The sequence below is a fragment of the Lacerta agilis genome, chromosome 2, assembly GCF_009819535.1.
Source record: "Lacerta agilis isolate rLacAgi1 chromosome 2, rLacAgi1.pri, whole genome shotgun sequence".
Classification (NCBI taxonomy): Eukaryota; Metazoa; Chordata; class Lepidosauria; order Squamata; family Lacertidae; genus Lacerta; species Lacerta agilis.
Window position 1 is genome coordinate 89,738,321 of NC_046313.1, and position 20,443 is coordinate 89,758,763.

The 20,443-nt window shown below is 39.4% G+C and overlaps 1 protein-coding gene across 4 annotated transcripts in view; it reads right to left on the minus strand.

Annotated features, from left to right (window-relative positions):
• Window positions 1–20,443, minus strand: part of CNTN6 (contactin 6) — a 158,180-nt gene that overhangs the window by 39,163 nt on the left and 98,574 nt on the right. For all 4 annotated transcript variants that reach the window (XM_033141196.1, XM_033141198.1, XM_033141199.1 and 1 more), the window contains 4 exons: window positions 20,116–20,294; window positions 17,366–17,502; window positions 14,389–14,518; window positions 14,012–14,162 (listed from right to left, as the gene is read on the minus strand). In XM_033141196.1, coding sequence (XP_032997087.1) covers window positions 14,012–14,162; window positions 14,389–14,518; window positions 17,366–17,502; window positions 20,116–20,294 — 597 coding nt within the window. The remainder of the gene's footprint in view (window positions 1–14,011; window positions 14,163–14,388; window positions 14,519–17,365; window positions 17,503–20,115; window positions 20,295–20,443) is intronic.

The following is a 20,443-nucleotide window of genomic DNA, read 5'->3' on the forward strand; positions in this document are numbered from 1 at the left end:
AACAATCACACATAGATACATTAAAACAAAGAGGAAAAAGAAATACATATCCTATCCACTTCTGAAAGGCCACGGATAGTTAAAGGCCAATAGCCTGGTTATAGAGGAAACTTTTTGCTTGGCACCCATAGATACATAATGATGGCACCCTGGGGAGAGCATTCACAAATGGGGAGCCACTGCAGAAAAGGCTCATTTTGTGCTGCTACCCTCCTGACCTCTTGTGGAGGGGACACATGAAGAAGGGCCTCAGATGATCACAGGGTCCAGGTTGGTTCATATGGGGGAAGAGGCAGTTCTTTAGGTATTGTTGCCATGAGCTTTCCTTATGGTTGCATTATTTAGGTGTATGGGCCACATCTGACCTGCCAATGTTTTCCTGGGTTGGAGGAAAGCCTTGGTGAGTTGGTTATAGCCAGGTGTATTCCACTGTCACTTTGATCAGGTATCAATCAACTCTAGCTGGGGACAAGTATTTGACCAAAAAAAAAAAAAATCCAATACTTCTTCTTTTGCAAAATATATATCCACACAAGACAAACATTTCGCTCACATAAAGGACTTCAGAACGACATTTTCACCATAGCTTTTCTAACATAAATTCACTTTGGAACACTACATGGGAAGTTCTATGTTGAAGTCAAAGGTGCAAGATTTCATTATCAAGACATTCCAAACCATTCTGACAAATTTAATAGAGTTGAAAAGTCACCCTAATGAAATTTTTTCTTAATTTAGGAAGTCAGTCCCACTTAGAGATGGATTACTGATGCTGACTTATTCCATGAACTTTAGCTTAGATTTTGTTTTTAACTACGCTCACTTATATAAAGCCATGGCTCAGTGGATTATAATGACTCGTGCATTCAGGCATACAGTGGGCACTCACATTTTAGGATAACCCTGCACCCTTTGAGAGGTTGAGAAGATAAGTGTCTTGCTATGTTTAAAAACAACTGGTCCAATTAGAGGTAGATCCATTATCTTTGCTTCTGAAATAAATGTTTAATAAATTTAAAAAAAAAACACCGTGGTAGCAGCCAGAGGAAGTTCTAAAATTACTCCAGAATTAGGAGCTTTCTCTTTTTAAAATGTAAACATTGACTGTAAACCTGAGAATGGAAATAATGTGTTGCATGCTGCCATAATTAACCACCATGAACTCTGCAGTGGGCTACATTTGCTGATGATTCAGATTCTTCTGTGGTTGCAAAATACAGCACTATTGAACACTCAGGCACTTGCATTGAAAAGGCTTTCTATCGATTTTGCATATGACCAAATGTGTTCTTGTAGACCTACTGAGGTTTTGGTGAATCCTGCATACTGATACACTACTGTTCTGTCTGCTTCTGCCGCTTATATTCATGCAAATATTTGCTTAGTTCCAAATTAGACACTATGTTATATTAATAGCAGCCCCAATGGGGCTGCTGAGAAAGGTCGAGGTTTTTGGTCCATAAGGTTAAATCCCCCTCCATACTACAGCCCGAATGTGAGGGGGAAAACCTTATCCAAATAATAATAATAATAATAATAATAATAATAATAATAATAATAATAATAATTTATTTATACCCCACTCATCTGGCTGGGCTTCCCCAACCACTCTGGGCAGCTTCCAACAAAATATTACGGTAAAATACAACAATCCATCAAACATTAAAAGCTTCCCTAAACAGGGCTGCCTTCAGATATCTTCTAAAAGTCTGGTAGTTGTTGTTCTCTTTGACATCTGGTGGGAGGGCATTCCACAGGGCGAGTGCCACTACTGAGGAGTCCTCTGCCTGGTTCCCTGTAACCTCACTTCTCGCAGGGAGGGAACCACCAGAAGGCCCTCAGTGCTGGATCTCAGTATCCGGGCTGAATGATGGGGGTGGAGACGCTCCTTCAGGTATACTGGACCGAGGCCGTTTAGGGCTTTAAAGGTCAGCACCAACACTTTGAATTGTGCTTGGAAACGTACTGGGAAATAGGGAAACTGTGCAAATGGACCTTATTCTTAAAGCATGGATCTGTGGCAATCTCTCAACCAAGCCTATCTCATACTGTCATTGTGAAGATAAAAAGAGCAGGGGGAAGAATACTGTATGCAATTCTGAATTCCCTAAGGGGAAGGGGAAGGTAAAAATATAAATGTCACAAACAGTTTATATGCGATCCATGTTTGGAAGGCAAGAATGTGGTAGAGAATAATATTTTCATGACTATCCTATAACTAGACACCAATCCCCCCCCCCAAAAAAAAACAGCTAAAAAGAAACGGGCTTAGGCTTTTGCATTTGAGGCTTAATTCACTTAGTGGCAAATATTAATTTTGAATCTGTGTTGTTTAGGTTATACGGATGCACTGTTGACAAACATTTTGGTTTTCGAATGCCGTAAACCCGGAAGTAAATGCTTCGGTTTTCAAACACGCCTTGGAAGTCAAACATGCCATGTGGTTTCTGCTGAGTGCAAGATCCTGAGGCCTAGCTGTCGGCTATTGAGTTTTCAGTTTTTGAACGTTTCAGAACTCGAACGGTCTTCCGGAACGGATTACGTTCGAAAACCGAGGTACCACTGTACTTTGGACAACTGGGTTCAGGTCCCACTTCCATTATGAATTTACCACATGAGCTTGGTCAGTATGATAATGCATGTTTATCTTTTTTATTTATTTAAAATGTGTCTAAACTGTTTAATATTTTGCAAATAAAAATATACTATCATTGACAATACTGTGCATAAATGTATTTCTTTATTAGTAGAAAGCGTGTTCTCCCTTAGAAGAGAGCACGGGTTGCAGAAGGGTTAAAGGAGCAGCTCCCAGTTTGTGGGTGGTTTTTTGGCTTGGCCACAGCTTGGATTGGTTGGGGCGAGTTGCTGGGGAGTTGGGTATGTTGCTAGTTGAATCATTGACAGTTGTTGCCTTTAAAACCTGAGTTTGTGAAACTTTGGTTTCACTTTTGCTGCGTGCAACGGATCTCCCGCCCGCCCTCCCTACATTTAGGGAATGGTGTTTTGCTGCTTGACCTTGCTATGCCTGTCATGGGGTTGTCTGCTTTGGAGCAGGAGCCTGGTAGGAATTTGTCCAGTGGCTGATTGGCTTTTGTCACTGGTTTTGCCTACTGCGTAGCAAATCGTCACAACTTGTAAGGTTGGCGGTTAGGCATTGGTTAAAAATTTGCTTGCACTAGGGGTCAGGATAGGCTGGGCCTGCCCCTAGTATACGCTGCTTCAGGGGTATGGATAGGCTGGGGCTACCTCTGAATGCGCGGGGCAGGGGTAGGAAATTGGCTGGGCCTACCCCTGAAAAAGGGTATTCTGTTAAAAGAATCCAGGGACTCTTCTTGCTTTTGTCCACCCCCACCTCAAGTGGTGGGGGGCTAGGGCCATGCAGAGTCCTTGGGAGCATTTGGGGGAGAACCGTGGGTCGTGGCCCGACTCCGTTTTCTTCCTTAGGTGTTTACCCTTTCTGACTTCGCCCTTAAAGCGAATGTCAGCTGTCCCATGGCTGGGGGGACAGTAGTCGGAACCAATGCCTAAGCAACCACTCACATTGGCTGTATTTAAATAAAGTTGTGGCCAAAATTATGCCAAAAACCAAAACCAAAATTACTGTGTGATGTCTGAGTTACTGGGGGGGAGCTGGGACGGTAGCCTCGACATGCAAACACTTCTCCTTAGACGTGCATAACCACATGTGGAAGAAATATAACCTGACATTTCCCACTTCCCTTTCCTACAGTCACCTTGTGTGTGTGTGTGTGTGTGTGTGTGTGTGTGTGCGCTCTCTCTCTCTCTTTGACATAAGAGACCTTTGCTCGTACTATGCAGAAACACACCTCCGAAAAAGAACAACTGTGTTCATTTGGAAGAGTCACACACACATTTAAATGGAAGTGTGAAAGAAATCAAGCTGTGATCATATGTTCACATTTTAATTAAAAATGGGCCAAGCATCTCATCTGAACAAAATATTGTTAATGACCGATTCCCTTGATCTGCAGAAAATGAAAGCATTAGATCTGTTTAGTAAGGCTAATGGGAAATTCAAAAAATAGAAACTAATCAGCATGTGCTAATAGATTTTAAACAAAGAAGTTAGCTGGTGTTATGCTTCTTCTACTCTGTTCTAAGCAGTGATACAATATATATGTGTTTGTGTGTGTGTGTGTGTGTATATCTCCTATAGAATTCCTGATACAAAATTAAGACAATTCTTAAATAGCAAGAATGAAGAACCCGTGCAGCTCTCCGCAGGCCCAGTCAACATGGTCAGGGATGATGGGATTTGTAGTCTAACAATATTCAAAAGATCCCTGTCCCTGCTATATTGAAAAACACTCCAGTGAAGAAAAGTCCACTGCCGTTAGGCAACCTAGTCTTGGCTCAGAGGCAGCTCAGAGCTCATCCTGACATGAGTGCAATAGGAAACACCAATGTTGCTCCAGTGTTTCCTACAGAAACCATGTCAATGATTAGACATCACATTCTGGGACCTGGTTTTTCAGACTAGTACATTCTGGTGTCAAATGCATATATGTATGCTCATCTGTGATATACACATTGTTACCCATGTTAGCTGTTCTGAGAAGATAAAAAATTATTAAATAAATAAATAAATAAATAAATAAATAAATAAGTTATTTGTCTGCTGCAAGATAGACTGGTGTTTTCTGAAGCCATTTGCAGTATGTGGAGCTGCCCTTAGATGGAAGAACTGGTCTTTAGATACAATAGTATGCTTTTTCTGAATCAAACTGCAGTGAATACTTCTCTGAACAGAGGCCAAAGACTATACACAGCTTTTATTCACCTCTCTTATCTCGGTCATTCTTCTGCTCATACCCCATTCAATACATCTCATAAAAGAAAAGTCTACAAACAATTCACACAAAAGTATCTACTCTTACAGAAAAGAGTGAAAATGAGAGTTTAACTGAATTATAGCTTCAGCCTATAGGCCAACTATGGAAAAAAATAAAGAGAAGAAAGCAAATACAAGGGCAGATTTCATTGTACTCAGTCACTCCAGTTTTCTTTAGAGGAATATTAAAATCATTAAATAAATTTATTTGTGTGCTTCTGAACTGACAGCAGAATTAGGTCAAGTGAATTAGCTCTGCCTAATGACATATTTGTCAATAGTGCCACTAGAATACATCTTAGACTCTTATGATTTTCATTATATTGTTGAGTTGGGGGGCAGACCCCTTGCTGTATCTACATTCAGTGAAGGGTTGGAATTTGAGCGAACTCCTACTAAATTCATCCTAAATTGTTTAGCAGAGGCTGGGAATAATCCTGGCAAGCTTCCGCATGAGGCCAGCCGGACAATGGCTCTCTGGCGGCTGTGTGGTTCAAGAAAAAAAAAAGGCTGATAACGGCTTGGTTTGTTTGATAATAGTAAGCCATCAGCAAAACACAAGACCCTCTGCCCAGTAGCTTTTGTGGTAGGGTGCCTGATGCAAGCAACAGGGGACAGTCTTTTTTGCAATGTGCTTGAGCAACAGAGGTTGCCACAGTGACCAGAGGTGGGGGAGGGATGCTGAAAGTGTAAAGGGAGGAGCTGTTTTTGGCAAGTGCTGCTGGGAAGGAGAAGGAAGAAGTGGGGAGGACTCCATGCGGGGACTGAAGGGCAATAACCATGCTTGCCGGCTGGAGCAGGCTGTTAAAGAGAAACATGGGGGTGGTGCTTAGGATGCCAATGAAGGACAAGCGCCTCTTGATGTAAATGCTGTAAACTCTCTCCATCTCGTCATTTCTCCTTGTTTTTCCCAAAGGAAACAGAAACCCTGGTTAATGCCAAGACCCACGGCAGATACTGGTGTGGCCTGTAAGAATATGTTAATGATCTTTCTACTTATCTGTGTGTAATTTGTATGGCAATAATACCACAATTTAATAAAACTCCATTTGACGATGTGTAAAAGAGTCTTCTCCCTATCTCAGAGCAGATTTTAATGAGGTTTGAAATCAGGTTGCCACAATTTCACTGCAAATAAAATATATACTATTAAACCTGAGGTTAATTTGGATCAAAACAGAATTCCGAATTCCAGTTGAACAGGCTTATTAAAGACATTTGAGTAAATAAAATTATTAGCAACAATGAGAAGTGAGAGAAAAATATTCCTGCTAATTAAAGAGGCAATTATATTTCATTTGTGTGTGTGTGTTTTTTCCTAAGCACACCTTGGGGTGTATAAACTAAAAATACAAATATTTGTCATTGGGAAACACTGTGTAGATATGAAATGTTTCGTCCTTTGTGATTATCTCCTTTGCAATTCATTGAGAAGCTTAAAGTGTGTGAGAGAGAGAGGAGGAGGGGGAGCATGGAAATAGGGATGAAGACAGAAACAGAAAACACATCATGCAGAGGGTGTTGTCTTAAAGATAAAAATAAAAAAGCACACAACAAAACATAAATCCTGAAGCTTAAAAGCTGAAGACAATGACTTCCTATATCCAGTTATTAAGATCCTGATTTAGATTCATGGAGCAGCATTCAAAGAACCACACAACTAGGGAAGCTTTAGGTTTGTGTTCAAATAGCAGCACCCTCATGCCTCATAACAACTCAAAATTGAACCCAGGAAGCATTTTAAAAGGGGTTTATTATGGGAGACTATAGTACTGTTCAAAAGGGGGGAAATGTCACTGGCCGTACTCAAATTCTTAGGCACTCTTAAATTAATCTCTTTGGATCCCAATCATAATGCCCAGCTTCAAGATAGGAATAAAACCACCCACTTAGCAATATGCAGTCAAATATTAGGAGTCTGGAGCTCAGGTACATTTCTTTTAGGTTTTAAATCTCAGTTTACTTGTATATTTTATTGTAGAAAATAAATTAAAAAACCCACTAATCTCAGATAATCATAACATCATTAGTTTCCAAGTCTAATATTGGTGCTGGTGAACTGAAATGCCATTAATTGTGATCCATGGTAAAAGACTCAAGTCTTCAATGAAACAATTAAGAGGTTTAAAGAGAGTTCAAAGTGATTTTGATGACCCTTCTGCCTAGAGTGAATCACTCCCAATCTATCTTTATTTAGGAATATAGGAAGTAGATGCACACCAAGTCAGAACATTGATTTATTTAGCTCCGTATTGTCTACGTCTATGAGCCATGGAATCTAGACAGAGGTATTTCCCAGCCTCCCTGGAGATACTAAAAAGGGAACCTTTCACATCCAACATAAATACCGGTAGCATGTGCTTCAGTACTAAGCTTTGACTCTTTTGTAACAGTGTCCTCAACAAGGAGGTGGAGTAAACAACATTACCAGCAGCAGCAAGCAACCAACCAACCAAACAAACAAACAAACCACCTTTCTGGCTCCAAAAATTCATATTTTTTTGTGAAGAAACCATGTAAGAAGTTAATGCCATGAATCACAAGACAGAGAAACCAGTAGGAGAACACTTCAATCTCCCAGGACATGCTATAAAAGATCTCAAAGTAGCTGTCTTAATACAAAGAAATTTCAGAAATAGACTGGAAAGAGAAGTGGCTGAATTACAACTAATCACCAAACTTAAAACCACGGAGAAACCTGGTCTGAACAAAGACATTGGATTCTTATCTCATTATACATAACAAAGCTATCTTTAGCCATCTCACCACTTGCCTTTCCCTGCAAGACTAATTACAGCCGTTTAATTCTCAGTATGTTAAATTGTGAACTAATAAACATAAATTTTAGGTTTTATGTAGAGCATACTATTATTTTCTGCAATATTTATTTATTTAAGATAAAACATGTTGATAATTTACATGAAAAACCAATGGTTTTGAAAAAAATTATATGGAACAATTAAGCAAACGGTGTACTAAACATAAACAATAAAACGCCACTCATATTATGTGTTGTGTCAAAACATCATATTATACTTAATTACTTAGGTATAAATTGTACTAAATGCTTACATTTTGTGTAATTAATAAAATTATGCACAATATACATTGTACAGTGCACCATATTATATCATGCTAAAAATATGCTTTTATGCATTACACTAAACGTCTATTTTGGTGCAAAATCCTTCTTTTTCTCTTGTTTTGGGAATTTAGAGCGAATGTTCATTGTTGTTTTGATGGTAGCATCATGTCTTTTCTCTCCAATAACTATCCTAGATGCTCTAGTAACCTCGTGGTGAGGCAAAATTTCAATTTGTAGGAGCAGGGTCTAAATATTAACCGATTTGTCCCAAATTTGAAATTTAACTATGTTTATACCATACGCCTGAGATGAGATCAAGGGAGGAAACATTTTCATATTTTTTTTTAATGACCTACCCTAATGAGCACATCACGGAAACATGAGGAACTGTGCCCATATTGTACACCCACATCCTATAGTTCAGTCCATTCCCACCTCACAGCCATGTTACTTAAACACCATGACTTCGTGTGAAACAGGCATCAAGTGATTACTAGGGTGTGGGGCTGCACTCTTGGCTTCATCCATGGTCCTGGCCCCACCTCAGACGCCACATGTTTGTGTGGTCATCTACAGTTGAAGAAGCCCATGTGCAAGCAGTGCAGGCATCTTTAAATCAGCCAGTCATTCTAATGCATGGACACGTAGCAACATGCCGAACAGGTGGGCCAGGGCCCCAGGACCATGGCTCCATTCCCCACATTTTTCTTTTGCATGTCAGTTTGAATTTAATCCAGTCTGTAAAGGGAAATGTTTCATCTGACTTCATGGTGATGTCAAGTGACTGAGAGGTGGGCGATCTTGTTCACCTTGCACATTGGCCCACTAGGGATAAGTGATATTGTATATGGCTATGAGCTGCTTTCTCTGTGTGTAGGTACTAGACATGGACACACCCATTTTTTTCTGTTTGATAAGTGTTTCACAGTTCTCAAGGTAAATCTCATTCCATATTCTCCATGTATCAGGCAGTTAAATTATTTCAATAATAGGATTATATGATGCTTATATCACAATTAATGTACCGGTATGCTCATGTGTATGTATTTACTTCTTTTTTGCATCTTGGTCTATCTAATTTCTGTCCTCCAACATCCTTTTTTTTTGGGCACCATCTTTAACTTCCTTGAATAATTGTCTGTGTCTTCTGATTGCTTTTCCTTCCTGGTCAGCCAGGCTGCCTACTTTCTCTATGACTGTAACTGAATCACTGTTGCTGTAATCTAAGTGTCATAAAGACTTTCTCTGCATATCTATGAACATGAACTTATGAACACATAATTACATTTAAAAGAATTCTGTGCTGTGTGGTCTTAGCAAAAACCTTTAGTGGGTAAAGAACAAGAATTAAAGAATAAAGAATTCATGGTTAGTTTTGTTGTTGTAGTGGTTATCAAAAAAGGTTTATTTTTTAATAATATATAGAAGTTATGTATGGGGGAATTTAACATTTTCTTTAATAATTTAGCTTGCTACTGTTACTTGCTGGCTGATGGAGCCTAATGTTTCATTTGAGCAAAATCTGTGCTGAACTTTCCAGAGGTGCCAATGGACCATGCAGAAGTCACAGCTCTGAGAAGGTGCAAGGGCACTCATTAAAAAAGTTTCATACAGTTTCACATCCAACAAAGGAAAACTATGAAAGTTTTGATTAACTGAGGCCAGTAAATTGTCACTTTCAGTTGAAAGTTACAACAAAGGAAGAAATAAGAACTAAGAATGATAGGAAAGAGAGAAGTGCAGACCTTCACCTTTCTTATTGTTACTTTGAAGAAAGAAATGTTTTGTCCCTCTCCTATCAGAGTTTCTCTATTAATGTTCTTGTCCACCTTCTCACATTTTGATATTCAGACAAAAAATATGGAACTTTCCCCTAAGATCAGCCTCCATACCAGAGGACTTGAAAGTGATCCAAATAACATAATTTTTGTATAAAAGGGGGGGGGGACATTAGAAATTACAGGCCAGTTAGCTTAATATCTGTTTGGAGAAAATTTGTGGAAACCATTGTTAAAGAGAGAATTTCCAAGCATGTAGAAGAACAAGTCTTGCTGAAGAAGAACCAGCATGGTTGCTGCAATGGCTAGTCATGGCTAGCTAAACCTTTAGAGATCTTTGAGGGTCTTACTAAGCATATGGATAGGGGTGATCTAAGTAGACACTGTGCATTTTGACTTTCCAATGCTTTCAATAAAGTGTGTCACCAAAGACTCAAGAGTAAGCTTAGCACTCATGGGATCAGTAACTTATTAAAAGACTGGGAAACAGTGATTAAGTAGCAATACATTAACAGTTCTTACAATGACAGGATGTAAGAAGTGAAGTTCCCTAAGGAACAGTATTAGGACTTGTGCTTTTTAACTTGTCTATAAATGATCTGGATTGAATCAAGAATAATCACTATGTGACCAGGGTAATAGCTACAGTCGTAAATAACTGTGTGTAATGATAGGGTACCTCGCATGGCACTATACATTAATAAAAGTATTTGTACACAGATCTGCTATTTTAATATAGATCATATTAAAAAAATGCTACTACATTTCACTCAAAGTAGAAAAATATGGGCAAAACTGGAATTTAACGGAAGCAAAAGAAGTCAATAAGAATGTTGGAATTACTCAAATAAATTTTTCACAGCCTGGAAATTTTTAAACTCATGATTTTGAGAAGTGGAGAAGGAACTGATAGGGCAAAAGTGATGCTGCCTGTTAGTTCTACATAGTGTTAATGTGGTTTCAGCTGGAGTGAAAAGCAACAAGAAAAAGATATCCAAGCAATTCTGCTGAGTGGCCTGAAATTTTGCATGCATTTTCATATCTCAATAGATACTGCAAAATGTGATGACTTGAAGCATGAAGGGAAATCTATGCCTTTGATTTCTGTCACTTCACCCATTAGCCAGAAATAGAGCTGAAGTGATTAATTAAAGTTAGCAGCTGAGGAATCAATCTCATTGGTCCACTAAGTAATGCAAGTACGTCATCAAGAGAAGAGATCAATTTTTATTTATTTTGCTTTTATGGTGAAACTGTCTTCGAAAGCTTGTGTTGTCCTGATAATCTTGCATTGTCTCAGCTCTAAAAGCCAAAGCCCACAGAGATCTATTTAAAAAATGAAAATGGACATGAACTTTCTGGTTGATGAGGACGTAATACAATGTTTAGGTAGGAGGATGACTTGGTTGCTGGGGGTGAGGAGGAATAAAAGGGGGGTGAAGATTCCAACTGAGATTCAGAACAGAAGTCAGTTTAATGAGAAAACTAGGATTTGAATGACCAGTGTCAGATACTATTTAAAGAAGGTTGTAATAACAATGGTCTTGTTTGCATGACACTGTAAGCCAACAAATAATCTTAAGGTGTGCTATTGGATAGAATTTGTAGTTAGTGAGGGCAGAGCTTAACCAGCAGCCCAGATTCAGATCACATGCTAAGCCAAACGTTGTCTTAGCTCAGCATTATGCAAGAGTAAAAAAAGGCTGGGAAGCAGCAGCAAGCCTGCACATTCATGTTGTCTTCATAAGTCATAGTTTGGTCTGCACATTCATGTTGTCTTCATAAGTCATAGTTTGGTATACTCGGTGGTATAAACCACTTCACTGTCTAAATCTGGTGCTTCAAAATGCAGAATTACAACAACAAAACTCTTATTCACCTAAAGTGCCAGTTTAAAAATTATTTTTGCAAAATGATTTAAAATATTTCAAAGTATTGCCAAATTTACATTCCGCCTCCAATTCTACACCATTCTTATCTGTCTAAACAGAAAGCATGAGAGAAACTGAAGCATTGGAATAGGCTAATAAACTGGGAATGAGAAAACACTTCTTGTTTAAAGCCTGCTCTGTGGACTTTTGTACATCTCTCCAAGACATGTATATCCCTTGTCTTTATTATATTCAATTCTATAATAGAGAGCATGACTTTACAGCATAGGAGTATTTAATTTTCTACCTGAGGTTCCACCTAGCACCACTGAAAGGCAACAACAGTGGAAACAGTGGCACATGACATGGAGAGCCAGTGTGGTGTAGTGGTTAAGAGCGGTAGACTCGTAATCTGGTGAAGCGGGTTCGTGTCCCAGCTGCTGGGTGACCTTGGGCTAGTCACACTTCTTTGAAGTCTCCCAGCCTCACTCACCTCACAGAGTGTTTGTTGTGGGGGGGGGGAGGGAAAGGAGACTGTTAGTCACTTTGAGACTCCTTAGGGTAGTGATAAAGCGGGATATCGAATACAAAGTTTCTCCTCCTCCTCCTCCTCTTCACTGCCATGAGAACCTTCCCACATGAGTTTTACCACAACTGTATGATCCCTAAGGTCCCTCTAAGGTCACAGTCATTTCTTAGTATGCACAACACCAGCTTAGATTGCTGCAAACTCTCTTGCCTATTTTGAGATAGAAAAACTCACCTCTGAGAAGTCTGTCAATCAAGCACATTCCCTAGCCGATTAAAATTATTTACAGAACCAGAACCAGAACCAGAACCTCCCCTCGAAATTAGAGCATCCAGCCCCTAGTTGCACCTCATTAATATCAAATGTGGAACTTCTTCAAAAAGTTTTCAAAGAGGGGGGGGGGGAAGGCTTGAGAGGCATCAAAACTAATCTCCCTATAAAATAGGTTTTAAGCACTGCTGTTTTTCTAGAAAAACAGATGCCCAAACTCACTATGAACTTCTCTCTTGTTCTCTCAGAATGGTAATGGCACCCACCTGAGCTCCTGTGAGCAATGGCTGTAAAAAAAAAAAGCCCTGGCTTGAGGTAGGTATGGTTAGGAGACCACCAACAATTTTCTGAACTATTTAAAACATGGGGTCATTTGGTGATACAAGAAGTTATGAATGAAAGTCCCCTGTAGTTCAAAACTAGGATTCAGATTGTTTGCTACTAACAATGCATATCATGAAACTAAATGAACCAAACAACAGAAGAATTGTCTGCTGAATACACTGGTAGAACATTTCAAATGCATGTGAACCTTTTCTGATAATAATATATTTTGGCATAACATTATGCACCACTTTTAATATCCCATATAGGTAATCTGTTAGCAATCGGTGGATAGTCTTTATTTGTTAGTGTTGTGTAATGCAGCAGTTACAACACCAGTTCAGTCACTTAGATTTAGTTAAAGAGCTTCTACTGTTTGTCTTTTTTTTGACAATGTACCATGGAAGAGAAATAAAAGACGTGACACATGCAACTCTCTCCTCCACATCCTCATGTGAGATGTACTTTTTTGCTGATGGTACTGGAACTCCTGGCTCCTATTTGTGTTTAGTAGCCATCAAACTCAGAATTCAGAAGTTTTCCAAATCTGTGTTTCTGATGCATATCTGGCCCCTGTACATAAAGGGGATACATTTCTCCTCAGGTACCAAAAGATGGACCATTAGGTAATGTTATTATTGTCCAGTTAAAGAGTGGGATTTGGGTTGAAGAAACAATGACCTGATTTATTTAACCGAATATATTAAAAGGACAAAATAATAGGCTTATGTTTTCCTGTAAGTCTGACAAACGTACAACTTAGAAAATATTTATGCCATTTTGGCATAAAAGCGGTATATAGATTAATTTAAAAAAACATAAAAAATAGAATGCCCTTGTACATGCAACAGCCAGATTACCTAGATTCAACTTCAATCAGATTATCATTTTGTATCATTTAATTTGTCTTATCCAGCAACTCTACTTTATTTTAGCATGTTTCTTCAATCATCTCACCATTTTTGAAATGATTTTGCTTCTACTTCCCAGGCTTCTCCTGCAGGAGAAAATAACAACCATCGGATACACCCAATGATCTTTAGAGTTTTTTTCTATTAATGAACAGCAGCCCACTATGTCACATGGCATTGCTATTGATACTTGAGGGGTTTGTGACATGGCATGGATTTCAGTCATCCGTTGTTGTTGTTGTTGTTGTTGTTTTAAAGAGTAAAAAAATTCAGTGAAATAGTGAAAGCTCCTTCCAGGTGCCCCAGTAGCTCCTTGGATCCTGCCAAGATTTGATAAACAGTGTTCCAGCATTAATCACTTAGAAATAAACAAAAGGGGGGGGGGGCTTACCTTTTGCTTTGCTGTAGCGTTTCACTGCCTTTCTTCCAGCTAATGACAGCCTTGGGAGAGGCCTCTGGCTTGCATCCAATTGCAGCTTGGCCTCCCACTTGGACAACTGACGTTTTTTTCACAGGATGTTTGGAAAAATCAGGGGCTGAAACTAGAAATAAGTTAAATTAAAAAGTGGGTGTAGAAATATGTGGCATAGCAGTTCAAAGAAAATGAACTAATGAGTTTTCATTCTTTAGCTTTTGAAATGTATGGGTCTTTCCTCTTGGCTTGTCTCCTCCATGACCGATATGACTCCCCCCTCCCCCCCTTTCATTCTCGGAACTTAGTTGTTTATAACGTTCCAGTCTTCCCCTTTGAAGGAATAGTTAACTTACCTATTACTCTTAACTCGGCATTGGAATAGATGGAATCGTATTGGTTTTCTGCAACGCACTGATAGAAGCCAGAGTCTGAAATGTTCAGCATAGTTATAGTAAGAGTTCCATTTTCGATTTGAAATCTTTCCTTTAAAAAGAAGGAAGAAAGGAAGCCAATATTAATACCATTAAAACTATGTTTAAAATGTTTTATTTTATTTAGTTTAAGGAGAAAGAGAATTTGTCTCTGCTTGAGTGAAGAAAGAGCTTATGTCTGTGTATACAGCCTCTATGTCAACATTGCCAAATTCAAATCCCCAGGGGCCACACCTGTAGTTTTGCCCTCTTACATGTTAGTTTTACCTGAATCAGACACCAATACAATTCCAGTGCACCACACTGTATTTCCGTCATAGATACCAGGCATTATTCCTTTTAACCTGGGTTCTAATCAGCAGGAAGGTTGGGTGGTAGTATAATGATACTTTGTACAAGTGAATCCCTTACATGATTCAATATATTTTAGGGATTCGGCATGGGATGCTGCAGGTTGTATTGGGGATCCTTTGAGGATCTGCTATATGTGGCCTGAGTTATGATAGCTTTGTTATATGTGTTGCTGGCCGAAGAATGCAATAGCCTTCTGACTGCTGATGATGCAGTAATCAATTTTGTGTGTGAAAGTATGGGTGTATACTCTGAACTTATCTAATTTCAAGGGCTCCCATGTACATCTGAGCAAGTAGTATTTCCAACCCAATTGGGCACTGTGGAATATTCCAGTTGGATGCATCAATGCTTCTGAATACCAGCTTCTGGAGGCTGCAGGAGGGCATGGGGCTCTTGTGCTTGAATCCTGCTTTCGGGTTTCCACAGACATCGGGCTGCCCCTGAGAGAACAGGATGCTGGACTAGATGGGTCATTGGCCTGTTCCAGCAGGCTCTTACATTTTTTTTAACCAACCTATTAGCCATGCTTCTTTTAGAATACGCCATTCTGTCTCCCATCTTCCTGGTTTTCTGTTTCATTCTCCTTTTATCAGTCAGTCAGAATTCTATAGCCCCTGAGCTCAAGCTCTGGTAGTTTTCCCACCCTAAATCAAGGGTGCTGATACCTGCCTCTTGTGAGTGGATAGTGCTGTTTGACTACATCAGGTTTCGCACTCCAGAAATAAGGACGAAGCATATTTTCAATTCATTGTTTTGCATGAGACAACAGTTATGTTCAGCCAATGCCACACACACACACACACACACACACACACACACACACTGTCGATCTCTCTGCACTCTACACAAGTAGTGTCTCCAAGCCAGTGAGCACCCTAATTCCACAGGCTCCAATGTAAGGAATTGACTTATATCAAGTCAGATCATTGGCCCACCTAGCTTATTACTGTCTACACCAGGGTTTCCCAAATTTGGTTCTCCAGCTGTTTTTGGACTACAATTCCCATCGCCTCTAGCTTGCAAGGCCAGTGGTCAGGGATGATGGGAACTGTAGTCCAAAAACAGCTGGAGATCCAAGTTTGGGAAACACTGGTCTACACTGATAGGCAGCAGTTCTGCAGGATCCCAGGCAGGAGTCCCGCAGAACACTACCTAGAGATGGTAGGGATTGATCCTGGGACCTTCTGCATGCAAAGCAGATGCTCTATCTCTGAGTTACAGTCCTGTCTCTTCACTTGTGGAGATTGTATTCACTGAATATGCAGACATTGGGGTCAAGGCCAGCGTGTCTCTCTCTCTCTCTCTCTCTCTCTCTCTCACACACACACACACACACACACACACAAATGTTTGTTTTTTAACTATTGGTCACGTCTCCCCCATGTTTTCAAGCTGTTTCTATTTTATCTGGAAGCCAACTTGAGTCCCTTTCAGGGGAAAAGGTGGGATATAAATAAATATGATAATAACGTTGGCTGGCTCAGTCCCACTGTCTCTTCCATGTTTCAGATTTGTGGAGGGATTTGAGTAAAGACTTCTAACATTCCCTTCTGTTGAAATGAATAGAAAGGACTGAATGCACAAGATGTCTGTGTGATCATTGTGATGTGTGTAGCTCTGGTTCTGGGCATATGTGTTAAAGAATCAAATGTGCATAACTGCAGAGTTTAAGATGATGCCAATCATTATATATATATATATATATATATATATATATATATATATAGAGAGAGAGAGAGAGAGAGAGAGAGAGAGAGAGAGAGAGAAGGGTAGCTGAAGAAAGGGTGACTTCTACTGATTTTTTAAACCGATTCTTCAGCACTCTGGTTTTTCCTTAGAGGATTCTCCCTCAAGTATTGACCCATCCCAACCTTGCTTAGCTTAAAAATTTGATGAGGACACAGCCTCAGGTTGTATGGATGGTACACAGCAATCTAATTAACAACATTCCATTACTTCTCCACTTTTTACTTCCACAGAGCTTGCTGCAAATATCTTCTGCATACTTAGTTCAACCTGCAGGCTGTTGCTGTCCTCAGAGTGAATCTCTCTCTCTCTCTCTCTCTCTCTCTCTCTCTCTCTCTCTCTCTCTTCCACCCACAAAATCATATGAATGTGAAACACATCAAAATAGGCATTTTATTTCAAATGGAAGCTCTACTTCCCAATCTTTTTCAGCTGCTTTTCTTTTGAGTCATGTAACCAATCTGATAAATTATCATTCACAAGTAAAAAAAAAAAGAGCAATGGACAAATGAATAGACATTGCAATCTGGCTTGATAAAGATATGTACAACACAGATATTTTGTTGCAGTGCTACTAGGCATTCTCCTTCGAACCATGGAGTAGAAATGGTGGATGGTGAGATATTGTTCACCTTTTGATGTCATGCTAAAATTTGGAATCACTCAATGGAACCGGTTGCTGATTGATTCAAAAGAGAGTTAGATTTTCAAAGCGACAAAAGAAAAGCAGGAAAGCTTCACAAAAAGCAGAATTGGTTATAAATTTTGAGCTGAAGCCAAAATGAATCCCGGATCTTACCTCTGATGCAAGCGGCTGGCCATTTTTAAACCAGCTATATGAGGGGCTTGGCTTCCCAGTTGCTTCACATTCCCAAACCAATGTGTCATAAAGAGAGAGAGAGGCATTCTCAATGCTTTTATTCCATTCAGGGAGTGCTGTTATCAATGGGGGGGAAAACACGGAATTATTGTAACTTTATTGTTAGCTCCTTTCCCCTAAAGCCTTGGAACACGTACAAATTAAAAACATAAATTCAAATAAACAAGCTTTTCAGAACAGCCTACTGTATACTTCTTCAGGAGAAATGTTGTGTGTTAAAGACTACATTATGAAGGCAGTCATTTCTCTGTTGTTGACTTTCTTGGTCTGCGACATTTATGTGTTATAGGAGAAATCAGTACAGAAATATACATTTAACAGTGGATATGCAGCATAATAAAACCTAAAACACCATTCAGAATGGCAGCAACCAGGAAATATGTGCTAAGACATATGCACACATTACCCCTCACTCTGACTTTAGAGCATTTTCACCCTGGTCTTTGAATCCATGTACACAACGTCACCCACAATTACCCACAGTCCACTGGGATGTATCATGGAGGAGCATCCCACTTCCTACCCAGCTACCACTTGCAGCCTGCGCACTACAATCCCCTTCATGTTTTTCTTAGAATTCAGCCCCATTAAATTCAAATTCAGCCCCTTGTAAGTGGGTTAGGATCTCATTCATTTTAAAACAAGAGGAGCCAGTGAAGGGGGTGGGGGAGAGATGAAGGCTAATCTCTGCAAACAAGAATAGGGGGAATCTGTCTCACTCACTCATTTCGATTATTGAAAGTGCCAGCACCAGATGGAGTGGAAACACATCATATGTGACGTGTGTACTAGGATTTGTAAAATAAAAATGAAATGCAGCCAGGTAAAAAACAACAACAGTCTCACTGTATTTTAAGGCTGTAATGTGTGCATACCCTGGGTTGTATCCCATTGTGACACCTGCTGATATAATGTGTTCCTTGATAAAGCATAGGTTTCTTTTAGCAAAATGAGGCATGGGCATGATTTTTGCTCATCTCTCTTCACTCTGCAGGCCCCCTGCCCTGCAAAATCTGCTCCATAAGGCTGGGGGAATCTTTTTAACAGCATGATAGGTAGGAATAGTCTAATAACTGAGAAGGAATGGGGAGATTCATGAAAATTACATCCTACTCCTACATTTTTTGTCTCATTACCCCTCTACTGAAAGATCCTCCTTTCCGTGGAGAAACACAATTGGAGAGTAACTTGTTTGTAAGCATTTGACCTTAGCTTTGCTTTCCGGCATATGCAACATAATTTTGGAGTATAAGGGAAGAGCATAATTTTAAAGGTTTGATTACAGATTAATTTCCTATACATCAATTGACTATTATTAGTAGGTTACATAGAATCATAGAATTGTAATGCAGGAATCTTTTGCCCAACTTGGGGCCCGGACCCATGACCCTGAAAATAAGAGTCTCATGCTCTACGAACTGAGCTATTATGTTCAGTAATTGAGCTTTATGGAAATATAAGCCTGACCCATAGACTGTAGACAAAAACTTTGGAATGGGGCTTGAGATAAATCTGGGGTGTATGTAGAAATAGAAATACAAAAATGAATGTTCTTCTGGATCCCCTGCCCCCTGCAATAATTTCCCAGCTCCTTCTCCTAGCTTGATCATCAATCCATCCACTTCTTTTCCTTGCTTTGAACACTGAACCATTTTAAGCATGGCTGACTCTGAATGGTGGCAAATGTGGGTATTTTCTCAGGTACCAATAAAAGGTCCACTGCCACAAGGTTTCTATTTCCATTTTGTACCGGTCTTCTAAAAAGGTTGAGCAAAACATGGTCTTAATCTCTTTCCAAATCTTTATATAATTATCATGAGAATATATATATATATATATATATATATATATATATATATATATATAATCAAAAAATGTCCAGTAGCACCTTAGAGACCAACTAAGTTTGTTCTTGGTATAAGCTTTTGTGTGCATGCACCAAGAACAAACTTAGTTGGTCTCTAAGGTGCTACTGGACAATTTTTTATTTTATTTTTTAATATTTTGACTGCGTCAGACCAACACAGCTACCTACCTGTATCTTGAAATAGATTAAGAATCCTTGTAGTCAGCCATATCCCTAAATATTTCACCTTTTTGTCTAATTCTTTGTTTACATTCCCCGTTTCTAGAAGGACGTGCTAGCAGTGCCTTTTCCAAAAAGCCCACCACCATCACTACAAACCACTGAGATTTTCTTCCTCGTTTAGTCCTGCCTTTCCCAACCTGTTGCCCTCTATCTGTCTGGGAACTCAACTTCCATAACCCCCAACCAGCATGGCCCATGGCCAGGAGTCATGGGAATTATAGCCTTAAAATCTGTTGGGCACAAAGTTAGGGAGCTCTGCCACAGATAAACAGGGGGAAGAGGAGATGACAAAATAATTTCTCTCTGCCACTTAATATTTTGTATGAATGAAACCACTTCCCCCCTCCATTTTTCTTTGTATTTGCCTTTGTAGCCGTAGGATGCTATGAGCTACATTTTTAGTCTACCGCTGATGCATAATATTTCATACTCACTGAATTCTGAACTACATTTCAGCTCACCAGCCATTTTATTATTTTTGTCCTTTATTTCTTCCTGTGAGGACTAAATAAAGGGTGTAAGTAGTATTTCTCAATAATGCTGGTTGGTATTCCATCTGGAAATAATTCAGTTTTCTCACCATATATAAGCAGCTGGCCTTTTGCAGCATTCCTTCCTCGAATGTTTCCTGCAATACATTCATAGGAGCCTTCATCTTCTTGCTGAAAGTCTGGGATTTCAAGGATTCCTTTGGATGTGTGGATTTTCCTAGCCAATGGGCTACCATCAGGTTTCCTCCAGATGATACTGGGAACTGGACTAAATGAATATAAGTCAATAGACAAGGTAAGAACCCAGGTAATCCTTTTTTATATGAAGGGAGGAAGTAAATCTTTGAACTTTTGACATTATCAGCAACTACCAAAAAACTTAAGAAGTTATTGTTCTGAAATGATCCCAAACACACA